General features: G+C 41.9%; 1 protein-coding gene across 1 annotated transcript in view; it reads right to left on the bottom strand.

Annotated features, from left to right (window-relative positions):
- Positions 1-23,369, bottom strand: part of LOC309668896 (putative acyl-CoA dehydrogenase 6) — a 97,669-nt gene that overhangs the window by 10,354 nt on the left and 63,946 nt on the right. The window contains exons 4-8 of the mRNA XM_082479437.1: positions 20,585-20,691; positions 14,244-14,411; positions 7,779-7,952; positions 776-937; positions 467-617 (exon numbers count right to left, since the gene is read on the bottom strand). Of these exons, the coding sequence (XP_082335563.1) occupies positions 467-617; positions 776-937; positions 7,779-7,952; positions 14,244-14,411; positions 20,585-20,691 (762 nt within the window). The remainder of the gene's footprint in view (positions 1-466; positions 618-775; positions 938-7,778; positions 7,953-14,243; positions 14,412-20,584; positions 20,692-23,369) is intronic.

Here is a 23,369-nt window from a genome sequence, read left to right as displayed (position 1 = left end):
CTTCTGTTTTGTTTTAGTTCTGTTCTTGTAATCAAGACTACAAGCAAACAAAGAGCAAAGACAAAAAAAAAATCACTTCTTGGTAGGTTTCCCCCTTTTTCCCTTGTCCTACTGTCTGGCAGGTACCAGAGGACCATCAGGGAACACATGGAGTTTACTTCTTTCACCTGACATTCAGCCTAACCTGTGGGTAGTTCCAACTACACCTCTGTAATGCAAAGCCAAGATTTGGCAAAGGAATAGTCAACCTACGTCCTGACACTCACACAGGTCACCCCAAAGTCAACGGGACTGTGGCTGCCCTTGCAGCTGCAACATACATCAGCGACATGCCATTCAGTGGAACAATACAATTCACACCGGCTAGGTGCTGGTGCTCTTTTCCAGCGGGTGATCTTTTAGTGTGACATTTAAGAGGCCAAATTTCAGTAAAGCCATATCCTACTTTCACCACTCACTCGCTTACCTGTAAAACCTGCTCACCAGAACCTCGCTGGTGAATCCCATTCCTCCCCAAAACTGGAGACAGCTATCAGTCACTTCACGGGCCAGACGGCCTGCCTTTAGCTTAGCCATGGAAGCCAATTTTGTCACATCGTTGCCTTCCACATAGAGCGCTAAAAAACCCAAAAAGGAATAAAAAAGCACAGTTATACACACAGGGTCACTGATCACAGCGTTCCTCTCTGGCAAGCACCTCCCCATGTTCCTTTAGGCTGATGACGTTCTTTGCACAAAGAGAAGCACATCTGGGAAGGCAGATGTGGGATCTCACCAACAGTGCGGTACAGCAGCGAGCGCAGGAGCTCCACTTCGGTTGCCAGCTCGGCCAGGCGGTAGTGCACGGCTTGGTTGTGCAGGACGGACTGGTCAAACACTTTCCGCTGGCGAGTGTAGTCAATAGTTTCTTGTATTACAGTTTCCAGCGGTGTCAGGACTTGAAGAAGCAAAGGACGGAACAAGACGTCATTTTAGCCAGACCTGTTCTTTTTCTACTTGTTGAAAAAGATCTTTTTTTCACATTGTACAAAAAATACATTAGGCTTTCTAAAGTAAATTATTCCATAGGCTCAGTTTGGGGTGCAGTTTCAATTCTGAAAGCAGCCTGGTATTTCCTTCTACCTTGAAGACCTCTTTATCCCTATTTCACCTGAGCCCCAAACTGCCAAAACTTGGCGGAGAGTGAAGGGGCGGTAGAGAGGGGGGAAGGAAAGTCATAGAGAGCAGTATGTAATGACAAGTATGTAAACTTTATCCTTAACGCCTCATTTGGTGCCCTTGCAAAAGCTTGTGGTAACTCCTGCTTTCCATAATACCCGTGTCCTGAAGGGCTGTTACAAACCCGAAAGAAAATGGGAAGGCAGACAGTGTGCCCACTGAGCAATGCTATATAAATGTAAATTCAAGGAAGCTTTCAGGGAGAAGCCAGAAACCTATGCAGAGATCAAGGAACACAACAGACTGCTTACTACGTCTGTGACCAGATCCCAGTATAGAAAGGGAGGGAAAAACATTAAGATGCACAGCTGCTTTTTAGTAAATGCTAAACAGTGCTTCTAATGGAAACAGACTCAAAATAGGATACTGCTGGAAGACAGGTGAGAGAGATGGCAGACACTGCTTTAAAGCAAGAGAACTAGTTTGCTGCTACTTTTTTAGCAAACTTGGAGATACCCTGTTTTAAGCAAGACGAAAAGGGAAAAGTTTCTTTTCCGAGGCAAACCAGCCTTGAAGTGAAGGTGTAGGCTATCAGTCTCTTGCAGTTTAGCAAGACAGTAATAATAATAACAGCAGGTGCTGAATCTGTGGAGAATTTTGTTTGGCAAATGTGGACCCATGTCACTATGGCAAGCAGTACAGAGAGGGAGAGTTCACAAGTCCAGCTGTATGAGAAAGGTCACATAGTCTCTTTTCAAAATATGCATATCCACATCCATTGACGTGTAGAATCTAATCCACAAAACTCTGAATCGGAAATGCAAAATACAACCAAGCCCTGGTCTACGACAAAGTCCCTTTTCCCACCTGCCAGTTACCCACATGACAGGTCCTTACAGGAGCCTGGCGTGCTTCCATATTCCTTTTTGCATCACTTTCAAGATGACCTCTACTTAAAACTTCATCCCTACACTGTTCTCATATGCAGACTCTGCATCCCACCAATCGCCCCTGCCATGATCATTCACCAGCCCTTCCACAGAGCACTGTTTTTCATGTGCTGTCCCCACATTCCGTAAGGTGATCAGCTTTTCTCATTCCTTAAATATTTTCCCTTTCTTTCTCAAACAACTAGCCTCAATGCTTATTTTTCAACAGAGCATACACAATAATGGCCTCCTTTCTTCTGTGTTAGTACACTATGCTGCTACCTTAATGCTCGTTTTCTGGACAGGAAAATAAATTGCTATTTTCAGGGATATCTCTTGTACAGATGAACATCCGTGTTCTTCCAAAGGACCATGTAACACAACACTGTAGCGTGTGCAACACTAACAGCTTTTTCACTTGTATGTCTATGGTCTCCAGCTTGAGAGATGCTAAAGAAAGAGCAAGAAGCATCTAGGGACCTCTTGTCCCTTGCCCCCAAAATGATACCTGGGAAGCATAGAGCTGAGTCTGAGCTGCTGGGAGGGAAACTAAAGAGCACATGCCAGTGCTAGGAGAGCAGAAGGGAGGTGGAAGGGATAAGGGCCAGGGATTAGTTTGTGTTGGTCTGTCAGAGCACGGTGCTCCAGCATGGCTCGTGTGGTTCCCAGCATCCAGCACCAGGGAAAGAAGAGACGGGGAAGAGCAAAGAGGAGGCAGGAGCAGGACCGGGTGGAAAGGAACAGAACAGCACCTATTTATGTCCTGCTGGCAAAAAGGGCTGAAGATCATGAAGGGGTTGTGGCCCATCTCTGCTCAGGCTGTCACCACGCATCAGGGCTGGGAGTGGGGAGCCTGAGAAAACTGGTCTCACAGCATCCGCCTCTTTGCCTCCTTCCTGCCCCAGCTGATCCATCCTCCCGTTTCCTCAGCTGCCATCACTGCCCTTCTGCAGAAATAAAACAGAGTAAATCTTCTAAGGACAGTCCTGGCCTGCATCAAAAGCAGCATGGCCACCAGGTCAAGGAAGGTGATTCCTTCTACTCTACTCTGGTGAGACCCCACCTGGAGTACTGCGTCCAGCTCCAGAGACCTCAGCATGGGAAAAACATGGACCTGTTGGAGCAGATCTAGAGGGTGGCCACAAAGATGATCAGAGGGGTGGAGCACCTCTCCTATGAAGACAGGCTGAGACACTTGGGGTTGTTCAGACTGAAGAAAATAAAGCTCCAGGGAGACCTCGTTGCAGCCTTTCAATATATAAAGGGGGCTTATAAGAAAGACGGAGAGAGACTTTTTATTAGAGCCTGAAGTCACAGGACAAGGGCCACCAGTTTTAAACTGAAAGAGAGTAGATTTAGATTGAACATAAGCAATAATGTTTTGGGATTGGAACTAGATGATCTCTAAGGTCCTTTCCAACCCAAACCATTCTATGATTCTATGGTTCTAAGAAATTCTTTATGATGAGGGCGGTGAGGCACTGGAGTAGGTTGCCCAGAGAAGCTGTGGATGCCCCATCCCTGGAAGTGTTCAGGGTCAGGTTGTATGGGGCTTTAAGCAACCTGATCTACTGAAAGATGTCCCTGCTCATGGAATGGGGTTGAACTAGATGGTCTTTAAAGGTGCCTTCCAACCCAACCCATTCTGTGATGCTATGACTAGAGCTCGTATTTAGAGCTATGAGCATAGCTCTAACACAGCAAAGCGTAGCTGTGCAGCAAGCAGCAACAAAAAGCAGCATGTCGTGGATATCATGACTGCCAACAGCCTAGTACAACATAACAGCACGCAATACTTTGCCAGTCATGTAAGTTCAGAGAAATGCCATTCATAACAGTAAAACTCATTTTCTCTCTGAACTTTTCCCTGTGTCCCCCCATCCCATATATTTGTTTCCTCTTTTGTCATACAATGTTCTCCACACCCTCAAACTTGGCCCCATGGGTTTCAACTGACAACACATACAGGAAACGTCACTCTAGGGCAGCCTAAGGAACGCATGGTCTACCACACAGCCCAGAATTGTGAAAGCACTTGAAGTTGCCAGATGCAGAATAATCTTTTCCTCGTACCTCCATCCAGATTATATTTTTCCACTTGAAACTTCTGCTCACTGCAAACGCATTTTGCCTTGCTACATCTCCTCTCAAAACAAAAGGAAATTAATGTATTTTTTCTTAGGCTGTGGCTGATCACTCTCTAGTGAGATGTACAGTGAGCTCCAAGCTGAGCAATCTCTCTCTTAAGGATGTGCGTTGCCCATGCAAAAGGTTCTGTCATCCTGCTTACTGGCCATGACTCAATGGTGCTCATAACACTGAGACTACAGGAGCAGATAGAAGTCATTAGAAAAGTGCCATTCTGCTCTCTCACACACACTGAACTCCCTCTTTGCCTCCAAGTTAAGCAATTCACAAAAAAACTGTTTGCTTTCTTGCCACAGCAACATTCTTTTCCTGTGATCAGTGCAACAGGTCCACAAATGGATGGTGTTTACCAAGTCTCACAATATGGGAGAGATAAGTGGCAGCTCTTCTCTTTCAGTGAAGCAAGAAATAGAGCGACTTTTACCAATGCCTTTGATAATGTGTCACTTGGAAGAAAAGACCACACCTGTGGCCACATTTTGCAATTCCAGGAAATTAATTTTCCATTTATATTTTAAATTTGTTTGACTGAAAATTCATTTTAAAAGGAAAAAGAAGAAAGGGGAAGAAGGCAGGAAACTCCCCACACATTCTGAAATCTGGCCACAAAGATGATAATTAATAAACACAGAGAAGGCTAGAGCACATGATACTTGATACTAAAAGTACATAAAAACAACGACAAAAATAAAACAAAAACCCACAACCCCCAAACACAACAAAACAAAAAAACAATGTCCAAAAAAAAAAGAAAGAAAAGAATGGCAATCAACCGCTTCTTCCAAATTCTAGGAACAAGTGAAAGTGAGGATGCCAGGACTGGTCCCTAAAGTGTTTAAAAGCAGACTGATGATTTTCAATGTCACATGAATAGTCATGAACTGGGGAGGAACAGAAACATCCTTCTGAGGGCCAGAAGTGAGGACTAGGATTACACATGCAGACCTCATCACAAAACTACTGAAGGCATGTACACAGTTTTGCACATCTGAGCCTTCAGCAAAACACTTGTGGTTGCACATATGTAAAACCGTTTGCAGGACTGGAAATTAACAGCTAGATGTCCTGGTGTAACAAACTGCATCCATCAAGCACCTGGATCCCTTCTGAACATTGGTTACTCTTTTTTCTTGGTTACCACAACTGGTTACCTCCAAAGTCTGCAACTTGTCTCAAACCTTGGGTGTTGTCCCTGCTCCCAGTGCTTTCATGCATTTTATATCAGATAGTGGATAAAAGCAAAACCAGAGGGCCCAGCAAGGTCAGCTGCTGTGCTGCAGAAGGCAGCTCCCCCTCCCTTGGTAAGCTCCAAGGCTCTTCCTGCACCTAAGGAGGCATAACCCCATACACTGGTACAGGTTACGGGTTGACCTGCTGGAAAGCAGCTCTGCAGAGAGAGACCTGGGAGTCCTGGTGGAAAAGTTGACCATGAGCCAGCAATGTGCCCTTGTGGCCAAGAAGACCAGTGGTCTCCTGGGGTGTATTAAAAAGAGGGTGGCCAGCAGGTCAAGGGAGGTCATCCTTCCCCTCTACTCTGCCGTGGTGAGGCTGCATCTGAAGTACTGTGTCCAGTTCTGCACCCCCCAGCGCAAGAAGGACAGGGAAGTATTGGAGAGAGTCCAGCGGAGAACTACAAAGATGATCAGGGGAATGGAGCACATCTCTTATGAGGAAAGGCTGAGAGACCTCGGTGTGTTTCACCTGGGGAAGAGAAGACTGAGAGGGGATCTCATCAATGCTTATAAATATCTAAAGGGTGGGTGTCAAGAGGATGGGGCCAAACTCTTTTCAGTGGTGCCCAGCAACAGGACAAGGGGCAACGGGCACAAGGTGGAACACAGGAAACTCCATCTCAACATGAGGAAAAACTTCTTTACTTTGAGGGTGGCAGAGCACTGGCACAGGCTGCCCAGAGACGTTGGAGAGTCTCCTTCTCTGGAGATATTTAAAACCCGCCTGGATGCATTCCTGTGCAACCTGCTCTAGGTGAACCTGCTTTGGCAGGGGGGTTGGACTAGATGATCCCCGAAGGTCCCTTCCACCCCCTACCACTCTGTGATTCTGTGAGTCCTCCCTGATGGCCGCTGCCTGGCCATGGCAGGGGGAGCGAAGGTGCCCTTCCCAGACTGCTCATCCAGGGCAAGGGTTTGCCAGCTCCTGCTGTGTTGTTCTGGGCAAAAAGAAGAATTGAAACCTGGTGTCCCATTTCCTGGCAGAGCATGGTGGCTGCCGGGCAGTTGTGCAAGGCTGGACAGTACCAAGCTGCCAGTGGTTTTAACAGGAGTGATCTAACTTGCCAGGCTTTGTGTTTTGATGCTGTCAGTGCACGTCACTTTTGCCTGGGGCGTGACTAATATACTGTGGGCTACTCTGCTGCTTAGGGAGTATCGCTGCAACCCGTCATTTCTGACTGTTTTGTTTAACTTAGACTTCAAACTAAGCACAAAAATGCACAATGCACGTCCTTGCAGTCTGTGTACATTTGATTGAAGCAGGACCAGCAGTAGGACCATGTCTCCTCCTTGCCTGAGCTGGCAGTGGCATCCTTTGCAAGCCTAACCTCCTATTCTTTGCTAAAACTGCTTCCACATTTACTATTTATCTCAGGCTGGATGAAGAATTTTGGCCAAAAACAAAGATTTTTTTAAAGCATCTGAACTCTAAAATATTTGGTCTGGGATCAACCCACAACAGGGAGTGATTTTTTTTATTTGGTCACTGAATCAGAAAATCACTTCTCAGAGTTCCCGATTCCCCAGCCACACAGAGACAGTAACAGAGGGTATGCAGAGGAGCACGAATATGATGAGATTATTTACACAACCCTGAAATTTAAAGAGGACCAATCTTCTTACAGTGAAGCACATCATATTTAAGTTGAAGAAACAAACACTGTGGGATGGGGGGGAAGGTTGGGATGCTGCAAATGGATAATCCAGACTCGGATCTGGTTACCTGGAATATCCAGAATCCGTATAACTCAAATATGCGGATTAGAGTATGTCCTGAGTTCACAGCATCAGGAACTCTGTGACAGCGTGACTTCAGGGAAAGGAATTTGGTGCTGTACCACTTATGTCCAAAGTGTACAGAGGTAAAACAGATCCACAAAACAAAGAGCTTTCATCCTGTAAGAGCCACGTCTTTACACAGCCACTAAGCTAATTTTCTAAAATCCAGGATAAACATCATAGCTTACTGTACCAAAGGAAAAGTCACCGTCCTCCTATTTCATGCCAGTATTTTGATAGCCTTTGTACTATATTTGAGCAGGCATAAAATGATGCCATATATTCTTCTCAGCAGAAAAGTACCAAGAGAAAGAAACAAGGCAAAACCAACTTCTGGGATGCCTCACAAAATATTTTCTATTTCCAGTTTTTCTACAGAAAGGGAAGGTTGTCTGTATCCAGGCTATGACAGATTTCAAAAACAGACTGTAAGAGTTCATTACAATTTACAATAAAAGGAAAGTGCTGTTATTCATGCGAAGGGTGACCCCTGTGTCCCTGCCCAGCCCCAGAAGCATGAATGATGACTTACCAGTGGCTACTCCCCACAGCCGCTCTTCTTGGAATTGCAACATCTGATACGTAAAACCCTTTCCTTCCTCACCGATGAGGTTTTTGCTGGGGACCCTTACGTCTTCAAAAAAGATCTGAGCTGTATCTGATGACCTCATGCCCAGTTTGTCTATCTTTTTAGCAACATGAATGCCTGAAGAAAAAGGGGTATTAGAAAGGACACAACAAATAGAAGCTCTATGTACAAGTACAGCATTTTAAGAAAGCAAAGTTTGCAGATGTGAAGGTACTTGCCAAGACTACAGTGAAATCTAACTTTAGGAAAAACATAACAGTACTCTGGAATTTAAAAGTAAAACGGCCAACATCCTATTTTTAAGAGTTTTTCCATTTTATTTAACTAACAAATCAGACACTGCAATTGTAAAGGTCCAACTTTTCATTATGTCCCCAAATAATAATTGTTCACTAGTAGTAATAATATTACTTCATCCACGTCTTGAAACAGTGCAATATTTATTTGCTTATGTTTGATTTTTAGTGCACTATAATAAAATTCAGGAATGCAATTTAGCAGTATTTGCTGAGTGCCTGCACTGCTGTGAAACACCAGAGAAATATTTAATAATGACAAAAGCAGAGCGATGTTTTAAGCTGCAGCTAGAGAATTTTTCCTCCTGGCAATCCTCTTCTCTTCCTCTCTTCCACATTTATCCTCTTCTTTCTAGCCTATCCTGTACAAGAGAGAGTTTGTAATCACACCACATCACTTTTTCCTAATAAGAAAGAGTTAGACTCAAATTCATAATTGCTACACCCATCCAACAATTCCATGTCAACTCCAAATTTTGTTAAAACTATGTATTTTATGATGGCCTACAGAATACTGTATAGTTCATCTAAGTAGTCATAGAAAGGTTCACAAGGATCATAATTCATTCCTCTAAGTTTTCATGCGGACACGCTTGTGAAGAGGGTTTGCTTCCCCACAGACCTCCCTACACAGCACTGCCTCTGACTCCACATGTAATGGTCTGTTGGAGACGAACCTGGTTCCTTCAGGTTTGGCCATGTAAGACTTCAGCCACCAAGTCACACCAGGTAGGACTCTTTCCTGTCATTTGCTTTTTCCTAGCTACAATTTCTCTCTTGCTATTGTTCAGATGCAAGCATGGTTTACCACTGTTCCATGAGGGTTTACCAGATATACACTGATTTTTTTTTTTTTACGGCAAATTGCTTGTTTTCAGTTTTTACCTCCTTGTTGCTCTGGGGCTAATGCAAATATTCAGGATGGAAGTCAACAACTAAGAACAACAACCAGGTATGAGGATTTGTGCAAAACATGCTGATTGCATCTGCTAAGTCAATATATGTAGAAAAACAGTCCTCCAAATCAGCATATATGTCTTTGCAGAAAACCAAACATTTTACTACCCACATACATAGTATTTTAACCAGTTTTGTTATGAGGAGGTATTCTGGTAATGTTTTCCTTGTTATTCTACTTTTTTTTCCCAATCCTTTACTACTCCTTAACGCAGCTTGGTAGGAGTTGGTCACCAGACAGATTGCTATGGTCCCTCTCTGTACTTGTTTGTACCTTCATGACTTTCAGTGAACATCTCTTTCTGAACTAATATAGATATCTCAACTTCTACTGACAGGAGGCCTTCAGCCACATGAAAATTACTTTGGTTCTGCAGGCAGAAGAAGTTGGCAGTCATTCCCCTCAAATTCACTCTCTCTGGCTGCACTGAATAAGGTTATAGAGCAAGTTTAATCTCTCCACAGAGATGAAATACTGACACTATTTCCAAATGCCAAGACTCCTCTCAGAATAAGGTCCACATAGACTTCCACACCTTCTACTCAATATTTTTCTCCACCAGCCAATCTATAAACAGATTATGTGTTAGGAATACTTGCTTTGATATGTGTTCAACGCAGGAAGAAAATCAGGACAGCTGGATAAAAATTTTTGACTCTTGGATCGAAAATTATCCGGCAATTTGCACCCAGTCATTCCAGAAAAGTGTTTGTGGTTTGTTTCTGTATTAAACTCAGAGCTAAACAAACACACACTGAACCATATACAAGCCCAAATGATTTCTGGAACATCTTTTCCTGTTGAAATATTACTACTTGGCTTCTTTGAGAGTCTCAGAGATCATGTCTTTGGTATACTTCCAGCTGGTTTTATGCAATCACTGTTCCTCACCCATGCAAAGAGGGACTTCCTGCTCTTGTTAGTGGGTGGTTTACTAAGGACTCTGGTGGAAAAAGTACAACTGCTGCCAGTTCTTTATATTGCTAAATCAATCACGTTGTGTACATCCCCAGATGCACATACAACAACAACTGTTCAAGAAAGCTCTTACAGGTTTGCTTAGAGGAGCTAAATGTGTTAATGATTTCCATCCATACTTCTTCCAGATTGGGCTGTGTGTTCAAGTTTCCTGAATCCAGCAGCATCCCCCCCTTTGTTGTGCTTTACCAGTTTCACTTCCTCTTAGATTAATTCAAGTTTCTCATTCAGAAGGAGGTCAAACAGCATCAGCTTCATGTTGTGCCCTTTCTGTTGCTAGCAAACGTTCTACATTTTCTCTTCTTTGAAGGCAATGATACATAATCATCTCTCTGGCTGCAATATGGGCACCAAAATCTTCCTTTACTTAGTTTAATTAACTTAATTCTCTTCATAAGGGGCACTATATACTAAAAATTACCATCAACAGTAGAAATCATCTGCCCAGACAAATGCTGGAGTTTGTCTGTATTAAATAAATCACAAGCCATCCAATAACGCACAAATCTCAATCTAGTAAGGCCAAGTGCCTGACTTACTAAAATGACTCTAACAGAGCCATTTGTGCTACTTGCGCCAGTTTCACTGAGATAGATTGCTGTATCTCTTCCTGGGCAGTTCTTCCCGGGTGTCTTTGATTTTTTCATTTTCTCCCACTCCTCCAGCCTTCTGACAATCTCTTTTATTTCCTACGTTCTAGCTTGAGAGAAAGGCAGTCACTCTCTCCTGACACCATTTAGTGCCATTACGAATGGAAAGAGGCAGATTTTAAATTGCAACCCGAGAAACATGCTCTTTCCCCTTTCCCGGATGCTCTTCACTCTATTACCGCCTCCTTGCAATCTACCCTAGCGCTATCTGAGGACTCAGAGGACAAACCAGCACACAAATAGTTACCAGATTGGGGCTGCAAGCCATTTGTCTATAAATCTCACACACAGACATTTTATGACTTGTTAGATTCTCTTTCACCGTAGGAGAAATTCAGCTATTTTTTTTTTTTAAGACATCATTAGCATGAGGAGTATTCACCTAATTTGGATATCTACTGTGAATCCACACTGCCATTATCCAAAATCCCTTTATGAGAAACATATTCATCAGTGTCTGTCAAATCTAGAGCATGATTTGCTTCACCCCAGAGTAGACACTGCACACACCTAAAATTAGAAGAAGCAAATCCTACTTCATTGCTCCAGTAACTAGCAGTTGTTGAAGTTAGTAATTTGCTTTCAGACTTGGAGCTTTTTTTATTTTTTTTTTCTTATCACCACATTATACCAGTGTGAAACAATTAAGAGTTTTGTGAGAAATGCTGGACTAGTCTCCCATGTCCTCCCAGCTGCTAGCAAGGAACGAGTTACCGCTGTGCCATGGATCCCTTCCTACCCTGCCATATAGGCTGGTGACTACTGCAATTAGTCAGATGTAACACACTCATTCTCCATTGCACTCGGTTTTGAGCTTTGACACACATACATCTACAGACGCTTGACAGTGCATCATTCAGTGATGTCCTCCAGACACTTCCCGTACAGTCTTGGTCTGCTGCCCTCCAAGGAGCACAATCTTTGGCAGACAGACATCCTAAGGATGTATCAGAACAGCTGGAGCTTCCTCCTCACATCTGTGTCAAATGGCAGCCTTTTTCATACTTTTCCGCCTTGTCTTCTTGAAAAATGTCATTTCTGATATGACCCACCCACTGAGCACAATGAACCGTCTTAATACTTCATTTCAAAAGGTCACCAATCTTGGTACAGTGACCCTTTGTGGGGGTCAGTATCTGTATCACACAGAAGAATGAAAACATATACTCTTTGAGGAGTGCAATTTTTGTTTCTAGGAAGACTTCTACACTTCTGCAGATCAGCTTCAGTTGACTCAGGCAATTTTTCTACTCAAAATCTATTTACTGCAGGTAAAGAAGGTCTGTGTATAGGCTGTGTGACATAACAACACCCCCCTTAAAGCTACAATGACTCACGTGTCTTTTTGAAATAAGCAAAGTAGCTGAAACCTCCAAGTCAGTATCTGTATATTTGATCTGCCTCTAACAGTGGGTTGGTTGCTTTGCTGTTTTTGGAAAACTGATCTCAGAGAAGTAGTATTGCATTTGCACTCTGACCCTTTCACGAAAAATCACAAGGAGGACTTCATGCAGACGGCTGATAAGTGAGTTTACCTGGAAATTCAGGGAGGTTCTGGCTCTGAATTCCATGCTCACTCGTCACTTATCAATAAGGACAAAGTCAACAACTAGTGAAGCAGCTCAGGTCCGTCTTCTGTGAGCTCCCATTCAAAGCCTGTTTTGCATGAGCAGAGGTTGTAGAACAACCCACTCAGAACTCACAACCCACTCAGAACTCGCTTAATTCCCAATGTAACTCACTTGCTTGACTTACTCCATACTAAAATTCACCTACAAGACATTCCCTTAAGTACTCTCTCCACCCTCTTTTGCAGCATTGGAGACCTGGGGTTTGTTCTCAGTCTGACCCATTAAGTGAACGTACAGACCTGCACTTCACTGCCATGGTTGTGTCCCTACATGGGAAATGCTGACAATGACATATATTTTGTATGTCAAATACTCTGAATTGAATGAAAAAAAAAAAAAAGGTCATAGGTTTTAATATTTTATATTAATATATAAATACATTAATATACATGATTATATAGTAAATATTATATATTTAAAATATGTGTTAACTGTATTAAACTTTATCTATGAAGTAAATTAATATATTACACAATTTTTTAAATATTCAAATGAGTGAAAACCAAAAGTGTTAAAAAAATTTTGAGCAGGTGTTAAAACTGCAAAAGGTCCTCGCCAACATAACCTTAACTGTATCCTCTCTGAATGATGTCCCTTATGCATATAGCACATTATTGCTGCAAGGTCTGCAGGCTACTCAGGAACAGACACCATGTGGGCTGTACCACTGAAACTTGTACCCTTAGGTCAGGATGTATTTTTTCAGTGTCTTCACCCAAATTACTAGTCATCTTCAAAACCAAATCCCTACTTCCAAGACCTCTGAAGCTTTGTCTTCAGCCCACATTTAACTCACAGACTGCTTTGGTGATTTAAACTGATTTAAATGATAGCAGTGCCCTGGCAAAAAGATCCCTTCGCAGAGCACGACCACGAAGCACCCTGGGTATACCCACACTTCTCTTCAGCAAGCCCGCCAGGCTGGGTGGTGGAAGATGGTTATCGGAGGAAGATCAGGACCATCCAACCAATACAACCACAGCACAGCATTGCACCCTTCTAGGATTCAATACAGCTGGTCAGTAAACATACCCTAACAGAGTCAGATATTGCCCACGGGTTCCTGTGAGGCAGGTGCTGGCATGTGGGATAACATTGTTTTGGGAGGTATTTCCCAAGTTTGAAATATCTAAACTCTTTATCCTTTTATTTTCACGTTTGAGAATCATTTTCAATATTTTCTGAAGAAATAAGACAGCAAGCTTAAAAACACATCCATTCAGTGAAAAAAGAAGTATATATTCTGTTCACCAGTCCTCATACAAAACAGGAAGTTGTCTAATGCTATTTTGGAAAGATAATTTAAGAATATTTTACAGACCTTTGCTACATATGAACTATATATGTAAATAGAGTAATACGTTATTTATTTTGCGGATTGTTTGCATCTTCATGTCTTTTGGGGACAGAAAACCAAGATAAAACTTTTGTGGAACTTCTCCAAAACTAAAAGACACTGGATGTTAAATATTTTTAAAAAAAATGTTGGGTCTATTTTTAATGATTTCTTTCAGGCATTAATTTTGTCCTTGGCATTGATTTGTCTATTCGTTCTCACAGAAGGTTATGAAATATTCCCGTGCAAATGTTTCTGAACAATTTTTATAAATTTATTTTTGGCAAAAAAAGGACTCTACATATAAAATTGTTTGGGAGTCACAAGCTGAAGTCTGCAAAATATTTAACTTCCTTCTCGTTTCTTCTTGTCCCCTATTTTTTTTGTGGAAGTGTGCAAATGCGTTTCAGAACCAAATTTGCATGACAGTGAAAAACCTAACTTCGAAAAGCATTTATGGGTGTAGTCCTTTCTGTCAAATACCTTTCCTTCTTGTATTAGGCATACACAGAAAAACCAATAAAATCAAATTAGAAGAGAAAGAGTTCTGTGTTATTACCAGGTAGATTCATTGGCAGACATATGAGAGATTTATTTCGATGGGGAGGTCCTTCACTGGTGTTTGCCAGCAGGCACATCCAGTCCGCCTGGCACCCAGACGTAGTCCACATCTTACCACCATTTATGACATATTCATCGCCTTTTCTCACAGCTGTCGTCTTGATATCTATTTCAAAACACAGGAAATGAAGGGTTATTCTTGTGAAGGTGGGATAAGTTGATCCCTGTACGACTGGCAGAGTCACTCCGTTGCTCTCAGACAGACAACTAGTATTTGGTTCTCCCTTCATACCCGCTCCCCCTCCCCAAGTCCTCTAGCCCTCCCAGGCTCCACAACGCAGACCTGTCTGGACAACCCTTGGAAGGCGACCCAAGGAACCCAGACCACTTCTCTCACCCTCCTTTAGGTGGAGTCTTCATCCCAGTGGATGAAAGCAGAAAACTCTCCCTAAGCAAATTTGGTTGTCAAACACTCCGGCCAGAAACATTTCAGCCTGAGGTAACCTATTACGCATTTCTGTTACTGTGCACGTTATTCATTGAGGAGGCCATTAATTTCAGAGTTCTGACTTAAACAAACATAAGCCTCAATATCTGTGTATGCATAAAGATATACATACACGCACTTCCTGCACATTCTTGGTCAGAATGGCGTAATAAATTCAAAGCTAGTAAACGTTCGAAAGGCCAAGTCTAAATGCTAAGAACGTCTGTACGTGAAGGAGTTCTAAACACCTGCTATTTATACCCCCTGGCAAAAAACTACAATCTTATTTGGACCCGTGAGCGTTCACACCACGCTGCAAGCAGCACTACCTGCAACAGACAGCCTGAGTGAATCATTAGTTATTATTTACACTCCAGCAGAACTTCCAAAGAGCTGGCTGCTTTCCCCTGCAACTGACCTTCTTCAACTAAAACCCCAACTGAGGAAGACTCTCCAACAGATATTTAGCTGTAAGTAGGTGATGGTATAAGAGAACCCCACCACACCCCTAACAGCACCTGTGAATCTAATGAGACTATACAGTTCATAAGAGCCCACCTACTGAGGGAGGCAGTAGCCTTTGGAGGGTAGGAGTCAGACACCAAGTGGAGTGGGCAGACACATCGAAGTCAGCTGGTTACACCTTCATACACACCCACCTCAATCTGCACATGAACCTTCTTCCCAAAGGCTCTAAACAAAAACCAAAGCAAAACCAAGTAGCTGATCTTCATTTACAAGGCAAACTGGGACTGAGGACAGCATGGCTGAAAAGAAGTCTTGTTAATGAAGAAACTGGGGGAAAATGATGGGAGAAAACTGTGCGAGGTATAAGACACGGAAATATCAGATATAGCTATGGCGAAAGGAACTTACAAGTAGATAATGATGAACAGCAAGGGAAAGAGATAGTACTAATGTGAATAAAAACAGTAGCCGTATTGCTATTCAGTCAGTGAAAGGACTATGCCAAATCTGTCTAAAGGACTTGATATGAAATCTGTATACTACTGAAGGCCAACAAACTGAAGGAATCTAAAGTACTGACACTCATAATAAACAGACGCAGACACTGGACAATCATACACATGGAGACTAAATAATAAATGAAGGACACACAAGAGCCAGAATAAGAAATAGGATTCTCCACTGAAGTACTGTGAAAGGATGGGAGCGTACACAGTGACTGACATCACACATCTCTCTGTTGTGCAACAGCTACTGAAGAGATTAGATGGAGGTCCAATGGAAGGCCTGCAGAGGAACAATGAGCACTGTGATGTTATTACAAATGAAAACAGTTCTTGCAAGCATGGCATCACAGGGGACTAACCACCCAAATACAGATTATAGAACAAATGCCTTACTAATGAGAATGTTCAAGCACTCCCAGATGTGATGGCTGACAGTTTGCTTCAAACACTTGAGAAACGACTATTTAACATCAACTTTTGAAGAGTTGATTCTCTTTAATTAGAAGAAAGATGATCAAGTCAATAAGTAAGTTTTATGTTTAAAATAGAGCAGGCTTTGAAAACCTACTTAACAATTTACTAAAGTCAAGTGGACTCAGTCTCAGGGATATAGCTATGAACATAATTTTGAATAACTGACTGTAACTATTCTCCCTGATAGAGCATAGCTCTGGGAAAAGCCTACTTCGGTGGGTGCTCCATAACTCATTTTTGGTAGGTCCCCACCACTGCCCCTGTAGTGCCTATAACTCAACAACTTACAAAGCACAGTGTGAGGACCCCTGCTAGCAAAGACCACAGGGCATCGTCAAAAGGCACATGATACAGCTAGTGCCATAGAAACAACCAGGGCTGGTCACTTCATCATTCAATTCACAACATACTTGAGCCCCAAGTTTTTTTCTCCACTGTGCTCTTGAGTCCAGCCATGCACCTAAGTAGATTTGACAAAAGGCAAAGTTGGCTTCAACTTTTAAGGTCAATATTACGATCAAAGATAGGCTGTTTTACCTCAAACCAGGACAAACACATATCATTGAAGTGAAAAACGAAGATCACGTATCTGGAATTTACATAATCGGAGCACTGGCACAGGCTGCCCAGGGAGGTGGTGGAGTCCCCTTCTCTGGAGATTTTCACGACCCACCTGGATGCAGTCCTGAGTAATGTGCTCTGGGCAATCCTGCTTTAGCAGGGGAGTTGGACTAGATGATCTCTAGAGGTCCCTTCCAACTCTGAAAACTCCGTGATTCCGTGATAATCAGCACAGGAAAAAAAAAACAAACCAAAACTTGCATGAAATAGCTTCAAGTCTAACTGAATGAATAATCACTTCAAAAAACAGGAGATGGCCCACAGAAAAGGAAAGAGATTAATCATCAAAGTAAGCTACAGTTCGGAGGTCAGACGGTAAAAAGTGCCACAGGTCAACCTAAGTTAAATTTTGCAGATGAAAACCAAAAAAATTGAAGAAGATTGAGGTGGCAAACAAAAACGTTTCATACACAGAAATGAAGAGAGAATGAGAAAAAACACGAGGCATATAGAGGACACCTCAAAACTAAAGAAATATTTCACATGAGATTACATGATACAGCTGACAAAGCAAGACATCTACAGGAAGGACTGTACAGAAATTAAAATTAGTGAAAACAGAGGTTGTTGTGTTTGGCAGTCTACACGGCCTCAGAATACATTTGGAAAGAAAAGAGAATTCAGTCTACCAGTGGGATCTTATTTAAAACCAACCTGATTTGTTTATTACAAAAATGGATTTTCTAGAGAATAGCAGACCAGGAAAAATCCTGTTGGACCCAAGCAAACTAGAAGTGATGCCACTAAGTAACTATGAGTTAAAATTTTGAAAAGATAAGAATTAGGACACAAGCGGAAATGTGGGTAAGGAACTTGGCGAAAGGGAAATTGCATCAGGTTGCTTTAAAAGGGGAAGTGCTGATGTGCAGGAAAGGTACTATTGGAGCTCCTCCTTGGCTATTAGCCTTTGGACAAAACCTTTTGAATATTTCCATTAATGATCTTTAAAAGAAGAATAGGAATAAACTAATGAAATTTGCTGGTGACATAAACTTGGGAGACATCACCAACACAGACAACTGAGGTATCGCCCAGGCAGAAAGGAATGATCTTGAGTTTTCAACTTCAACAGGGCAAGTACAAGTACTTAGGCATAAAGGAGTAAGAATGGTTGCTGTATCTTACAATGTTTCAATAGCAAATCCCTAATGAAGATGATCTCCATAGTTCACCACAGGATTCGCAAGCCAGCAAACTGCTGTGTAACATTACATATCAGAAGGTAACATTTCTATTAGGGCTGGAGAAGCATTTGTGCCATTACAGACACCATGTGCAATTTTGGGTTTTCATGCTTAAAAAGACGACCTACACCCAGAAAAGCAGAAAGACTGGATTCCACCAAGACAAAATGGGGCAACATATCTATGTTGAAAAGGTAGACATGAACAGGGTTACTTGGTGCAGTTGCCTGGGCGACATAACTTGAAGAAAGAGGAAGTGTCTTCCATGATGTGTTCTTACATATCCCCCACAGACTATCAGCAAAATAAATTCTGGAACAGCAGTGAGATAGAATGAGACAAAAATCATTAAAACTGACACAAACGTGTATGCTTTGTGGTACCAAGAATCCTGAAATTAAAGATAGACACTTTCTATACCAACTGTTCTGTCCTGTTCTGCTTCTTAAGTCATCTCTGCGCTAGTTTTGTTGTACATGGTCAATACTATGTACAATATACAACTGCTTTTCAAAGCAGACTGCTGGTCTTCCAGATTGAGTTGAAATTTATATTAGAATAATACACACAGTCCTTTTTGTTCTGTTGAATTTTGAACAAATTAATTCCAGGCACCTTTCACTTCTCACGTAGAGAAATACTTTTTTTTTTTTCCTCTGTTCGCATCACCTTCAGTAATTTTGGAACTGGCAGAAGAATAATGCTAGACATACCTTATTTGGTATCATTCTTCAGTTTAAAATATACTGGCTCACACAGCAAAAGCACGTCCCCGACCTTCACATGTGAACAGTTGCTGTGCTTTACCTCACTTAGATAAGGGAGACAAACATCCCAATAGAATGAGAAATCAAAGGAAGTATCAAGTGCAGTTTCATGAAGTTCAGTCTACTTTAAAGCTGGGACACCAGGACATGATACGTTCTCTCTGCCTCATGCAAACTACTGCTACTGAGAACATAAGCTACTGTTGCTTATGTTTAAGTTGTCCATTTAATTACCCATTGTAAGCTGTTTTCTGGATTTATACCAGGGATCAGATCTTCCATGACAGGTGAAGAAGTATCATCATTTCATCCTGCAGTCTGCCTCCCAGCTGCAGTCTGGGTTCCTCAGATAATCCTAGTTGATCCCAAATTTCTCTTTAACTGTATTAATCCAAGTGTATCATACCAATTAAACTAGAAGATAAACAACATGCAGCTAAAAGAATATTTATGTTACTTATTATCTGGAACAGTGCATCAAAAAATTAAAATAATATTTAGAAAGTTCTGATAATCATCTAATTAAACTAGAGAGGCATTAATTAAAATAAATGATGTTGTATTTCCTACATTAGCAAAATTCAAATTTCAAATTATTTTAATGAAAAACAAGTCTATACATATTATGGATTTTTTCTTACAAACAAAATCAATTATCTGGAAAGGAAAACAGCAGTGGATCACGCAGGAAGATTTAGTCCCCTTATTTCATTATCCCTGTTAACTCTCTTGAAAACCACCTGCTGCTCCCTTGCTCTAACACTGAATAATTATCTATTTGTTTTGAGAAAACAACACGATTTTGGTCAAGGAGATGGACATAGGACTCTGCTGATCAAAAGCCTTCTGTCAAACTTGGCAATTTTGTCTGCAGGAAGACGTTGTCTCAGTAATTTGTAAGAGCACAATGTGTTCAACTTAGCCATCCTGTGTCCAACAACAGAACCTTTAGAAGTGGTTTCTTGTCATTTCCTTTTCCTTGAAGTCCACAATTCACAGTCAGATGAGACATCTTTTACTTTTCCTACAATATCTAATTGTTCACATCATCTACTGCCTCAGGCACTTCAGAATAATAGTTTCATTTGTCCATGTTTTTAAACATATTCTTGCACTAAACCAAGAAAAACAGTTGCATGCAAAGTAACTAAATCACAAAGCTAATAGATTTGACGTGGCAAATTCTTCATTAGCTCTAAATAAAACAATCACCAGCCAGCTCAGAGACATTTTTGCTGCACAGGAAGGATGGAAGGGGCTGAGGTGAGGTAAGAATGAGCAAGAGGAACCCATTGTGAAAGTGATGCCATCATTTTCAGAATGGACTAGCTCTGCAATTTGCCCGCGTTTGGTGGAGAGGTCTGTTTTAAGGAAGTGCAAGTTTTAGTACGGTTGAAGGGGCCGCACCTCCTGTCACGTATGTATGTGGATCTGCACAACTGATGGTGGCTGTTCAACTACAGGAGGTGTTGGAGTCCTCCCTGGCAGTGGTGAGCTTGGAGAGACCAGGGGAGGCAGCAGCAGCGGCAGGACAGACACTAGGAGAGATCCAGGGGCAGCACGACAGCTGCATATTCATCTGTTGCGCTCAGCCTATACGGGGTTATAGCTATTGATTCACTGACAAATACATTCAATTTGATTGCTTTTGGATGCACCAGAGGTATGTGTTACTGCTCCTGGAATATTACTTTTTGCCCTCACCACAACAGACTTTCCTTCCTTTGCATTTCTTATAAATAATAGTGGCAAAGGGAAGGGTCAGGGAAACCAGATTCTTTCCATTAAAATACCAGGCTGTCTAAAATTGGCAATTTGCTAGGTTAACTTACTTGCGACATCTGACCCAGCTCCAGCTTCACTGATTCCCAAGCAAGCCACTAAATCTCCAGCTATAGTTGGTACGAGGAACTGTTTTTTCAACTCATCAGAACCAAACCTGCAACAATATAATGAGAAAGATAGGATATTAAAAGCTTTTGAAGGTAAACTTTATTTACAAGTTAGGTAGAAATTTTGTTCTACCCACACAGGGATCAATTTTCCTATGACTGGGTAAAACCTGTCCCAGAGCCAAAAGGCAGAATAGATACCCTCCAAAGCTCTGATTCAGAGCCTTCACCAGAAGTGCAGTCACAGTCATTTTAAACAAGGTTTTTACAAGTATTCAGGCATCTTACTCCCACAGAAACGTGTGGTCTCGATGCCCCAAATCTGATCTTTATGACGGTTGTTTTGAGAGCTATCAGAACTAAACAAACATAGTCCCTGGGGTTTCCCCTCAATGCTCCTGCACCAGTCTGCAGTCAGCCAGAACACAGGACCTGCTCTCTGCACATCTTCTGATTTTTGCACCAGCTCTTTGCCAGGTTTTAGTCGTGACTGAAAATTTATGACATGTGATGGTCACCCTCTGCAAATATCTGTTTTTACATTATTAATATTTTATATCTGCATTTAAATCACACAGTGAAATCCATCAGTGCTTCTTCCTAGCTGTCCTTTTAGTCCCCACAAAAATAAAAAGGGAAACAGCAAACCGTTGATGGCATTTAAACACAAAAAAATCATTCGGCCAGATTGCAATTCAGTTAAGAGCACCCTCTTTTCTTCCAACATTTAGCTGCTTTCATCGATTCAAAACACAGTCCACCTCATTTCACGGTTGATTTTGCCCTAATTAACATTCACTGATTTGGTCTCGCAGCGTGAACGGTGAGCTTGTGGTCTAGTTCTTGAACCTTTCTTGTGCTAGACTGAAAAATTCCTCGGGTCATGAGATGTCTCTTCTGTGAGCAGAAATTCGTGAAAGTCAAGTTCCTCCTCAGCCTCCTCTTTGGTACGAGGCTTCTCAGGTCAGCATCTCCACTCATCTCCTTAGGCTCGCTGGCTGCCTAAGCAGGCTGCACTTACCGGGGACCTCCTTCTAAAACGCTGTCCCAGTACGTCCAAAGGAGCGATGCCATTTTAGCTAAGACCCTGACCCTTCCCCTCCACTCCAACCCCAACACAAAACAGCCAAAGGGCACGGGGCGGCCGGAGAACAGACTGGCAGCTGGCAGACACTTTCACTTTGTGCACACAGGGAGCTCAGTTCCTAGTCCTGTCCCTGCTGATAATCATGGCAGCAATCCCAAATAAATACAAGAAGCAAGCCTGGACTGTTTACTCCTTCCTCCAGCATACTGGGACAAAGTCCCCTGGTTTGTTATGCAGTGTACTTTTTTTTCTTTTCAGCTTTTCCTTGGGACATGATCAAGTACAGCCAGCTGAACGTTCATTAGACAAAAACAAAACAAAACAAAACCAAGCAACAACATGAAAACCAGATTACAAGAGGAGCTAGTAGGGATTTTTGGCAACGCTTTCTGATGCTTAAAACTTTGCCAACCTTTAGTTATTTCAACAGAGGATTCCCATGACAAGACCTTTCCTCAGAATAATGTTTTTGGTTTGATATCTTTCTTTGTTTGGTTTGTTCCAGAAAAAGAGTTCAGCTCTTCCCAAAAATGAGGCTACAGAAGTTATTTTGCAATTAAAAAAAAAAATTCTGGCAACACTACCTTCAGAAGATCACGGGTCTCTGCGCCTTGAAGGAAGGGCACACAGCTCAGCAAACAGCTAGCTACTGTGTTAGAAATACGTTTTTCTCTGTAAAATTCTACCCATCCTAAACGCATCCCAGAAAAATCTCAGGTTTGCATAAATGCAATACTCATTTCTTTCCAGTTTAACAGCTCTGGAATTAGAAAACTCTGTTTGCAATGAGATCGTGCTCTGACAGAAGACAAACCAGAGTATGTCTGCTTTCTGGGCTGGGTCCATACCCCGGAGCACAGTTTCCCATGTGATTAACTATGCAGCCTTAGCATCGCTCTACAATGTATTTTCATGCACGCGTGTATGTATACACACACACACACACACACAAACGAGTCTACAGTCAATAAACCGGAGCTCCTTGTTGATGCAGGGTAACCCAAAAGTCCAAGCATGAGATTCTGACACATTAAGAGTTGCATGAAAGTGGTCCATCCTTTCTTTCTCCACATTTTAGAAGTAACATTGGTGGAACTTCAGAATACAAACACAAAAATGACAATGGTATAGAATCTTGTAAATGGTGGGTAAAAGGAAAATAAAACCATGGTAAAATCCAGATGTAAGAACACTTCCTTGATCCCCGTAGTTCTGTTTACGTGCTCTGCCAGTTAGAAATTCGAAGTCACCTTTATTCATCTCAAACATATATATAAAAAACTGGTTTCTGACAGGTTAGATTGCTACATTGAATGAAAATATGTCTATCGCACATCACTACTCTGACTTAATTGGGCTGATAATCATCTTGGTAGAACTGCAGATCTTACTTGCTTTTGTTTCTTCTGCTTCTGGGAAAAAATGCTGGGCTGAAGTGAATTAATTAAATTAGCAAGGAAAGTTCTGAGTAGAACTGACAGATACAGTAGTATGATACACTATTAAGTGCAAACTGAAATTCTGAGTATGAACAGCTGCAGACAATTCTAACACAGCTCAGCATTTGACCAACTCAAGCTTTCTTGCACTGGAGCTCACACATTTGAGCACTATTCACCACTATTCACCACCACAGGA

The sequence above is a fragment of the Vanellus vanellus genome (assembly GCF_965231255.1).
Source record: "Vanellus vanellus genome assembly, chromosome: 2".
Lineage (NCBI taxonomy): Eukaryota > Metazoa > Chordata > Aves > Charadriiformes > Charadriidae > Vanellus > Vanellus vanellus.
The sequence above is the reverse complement of the archived record's forward strand: the minus strand, read 5'-3'. Positions and strand labels throughout refer to the sequence as shown.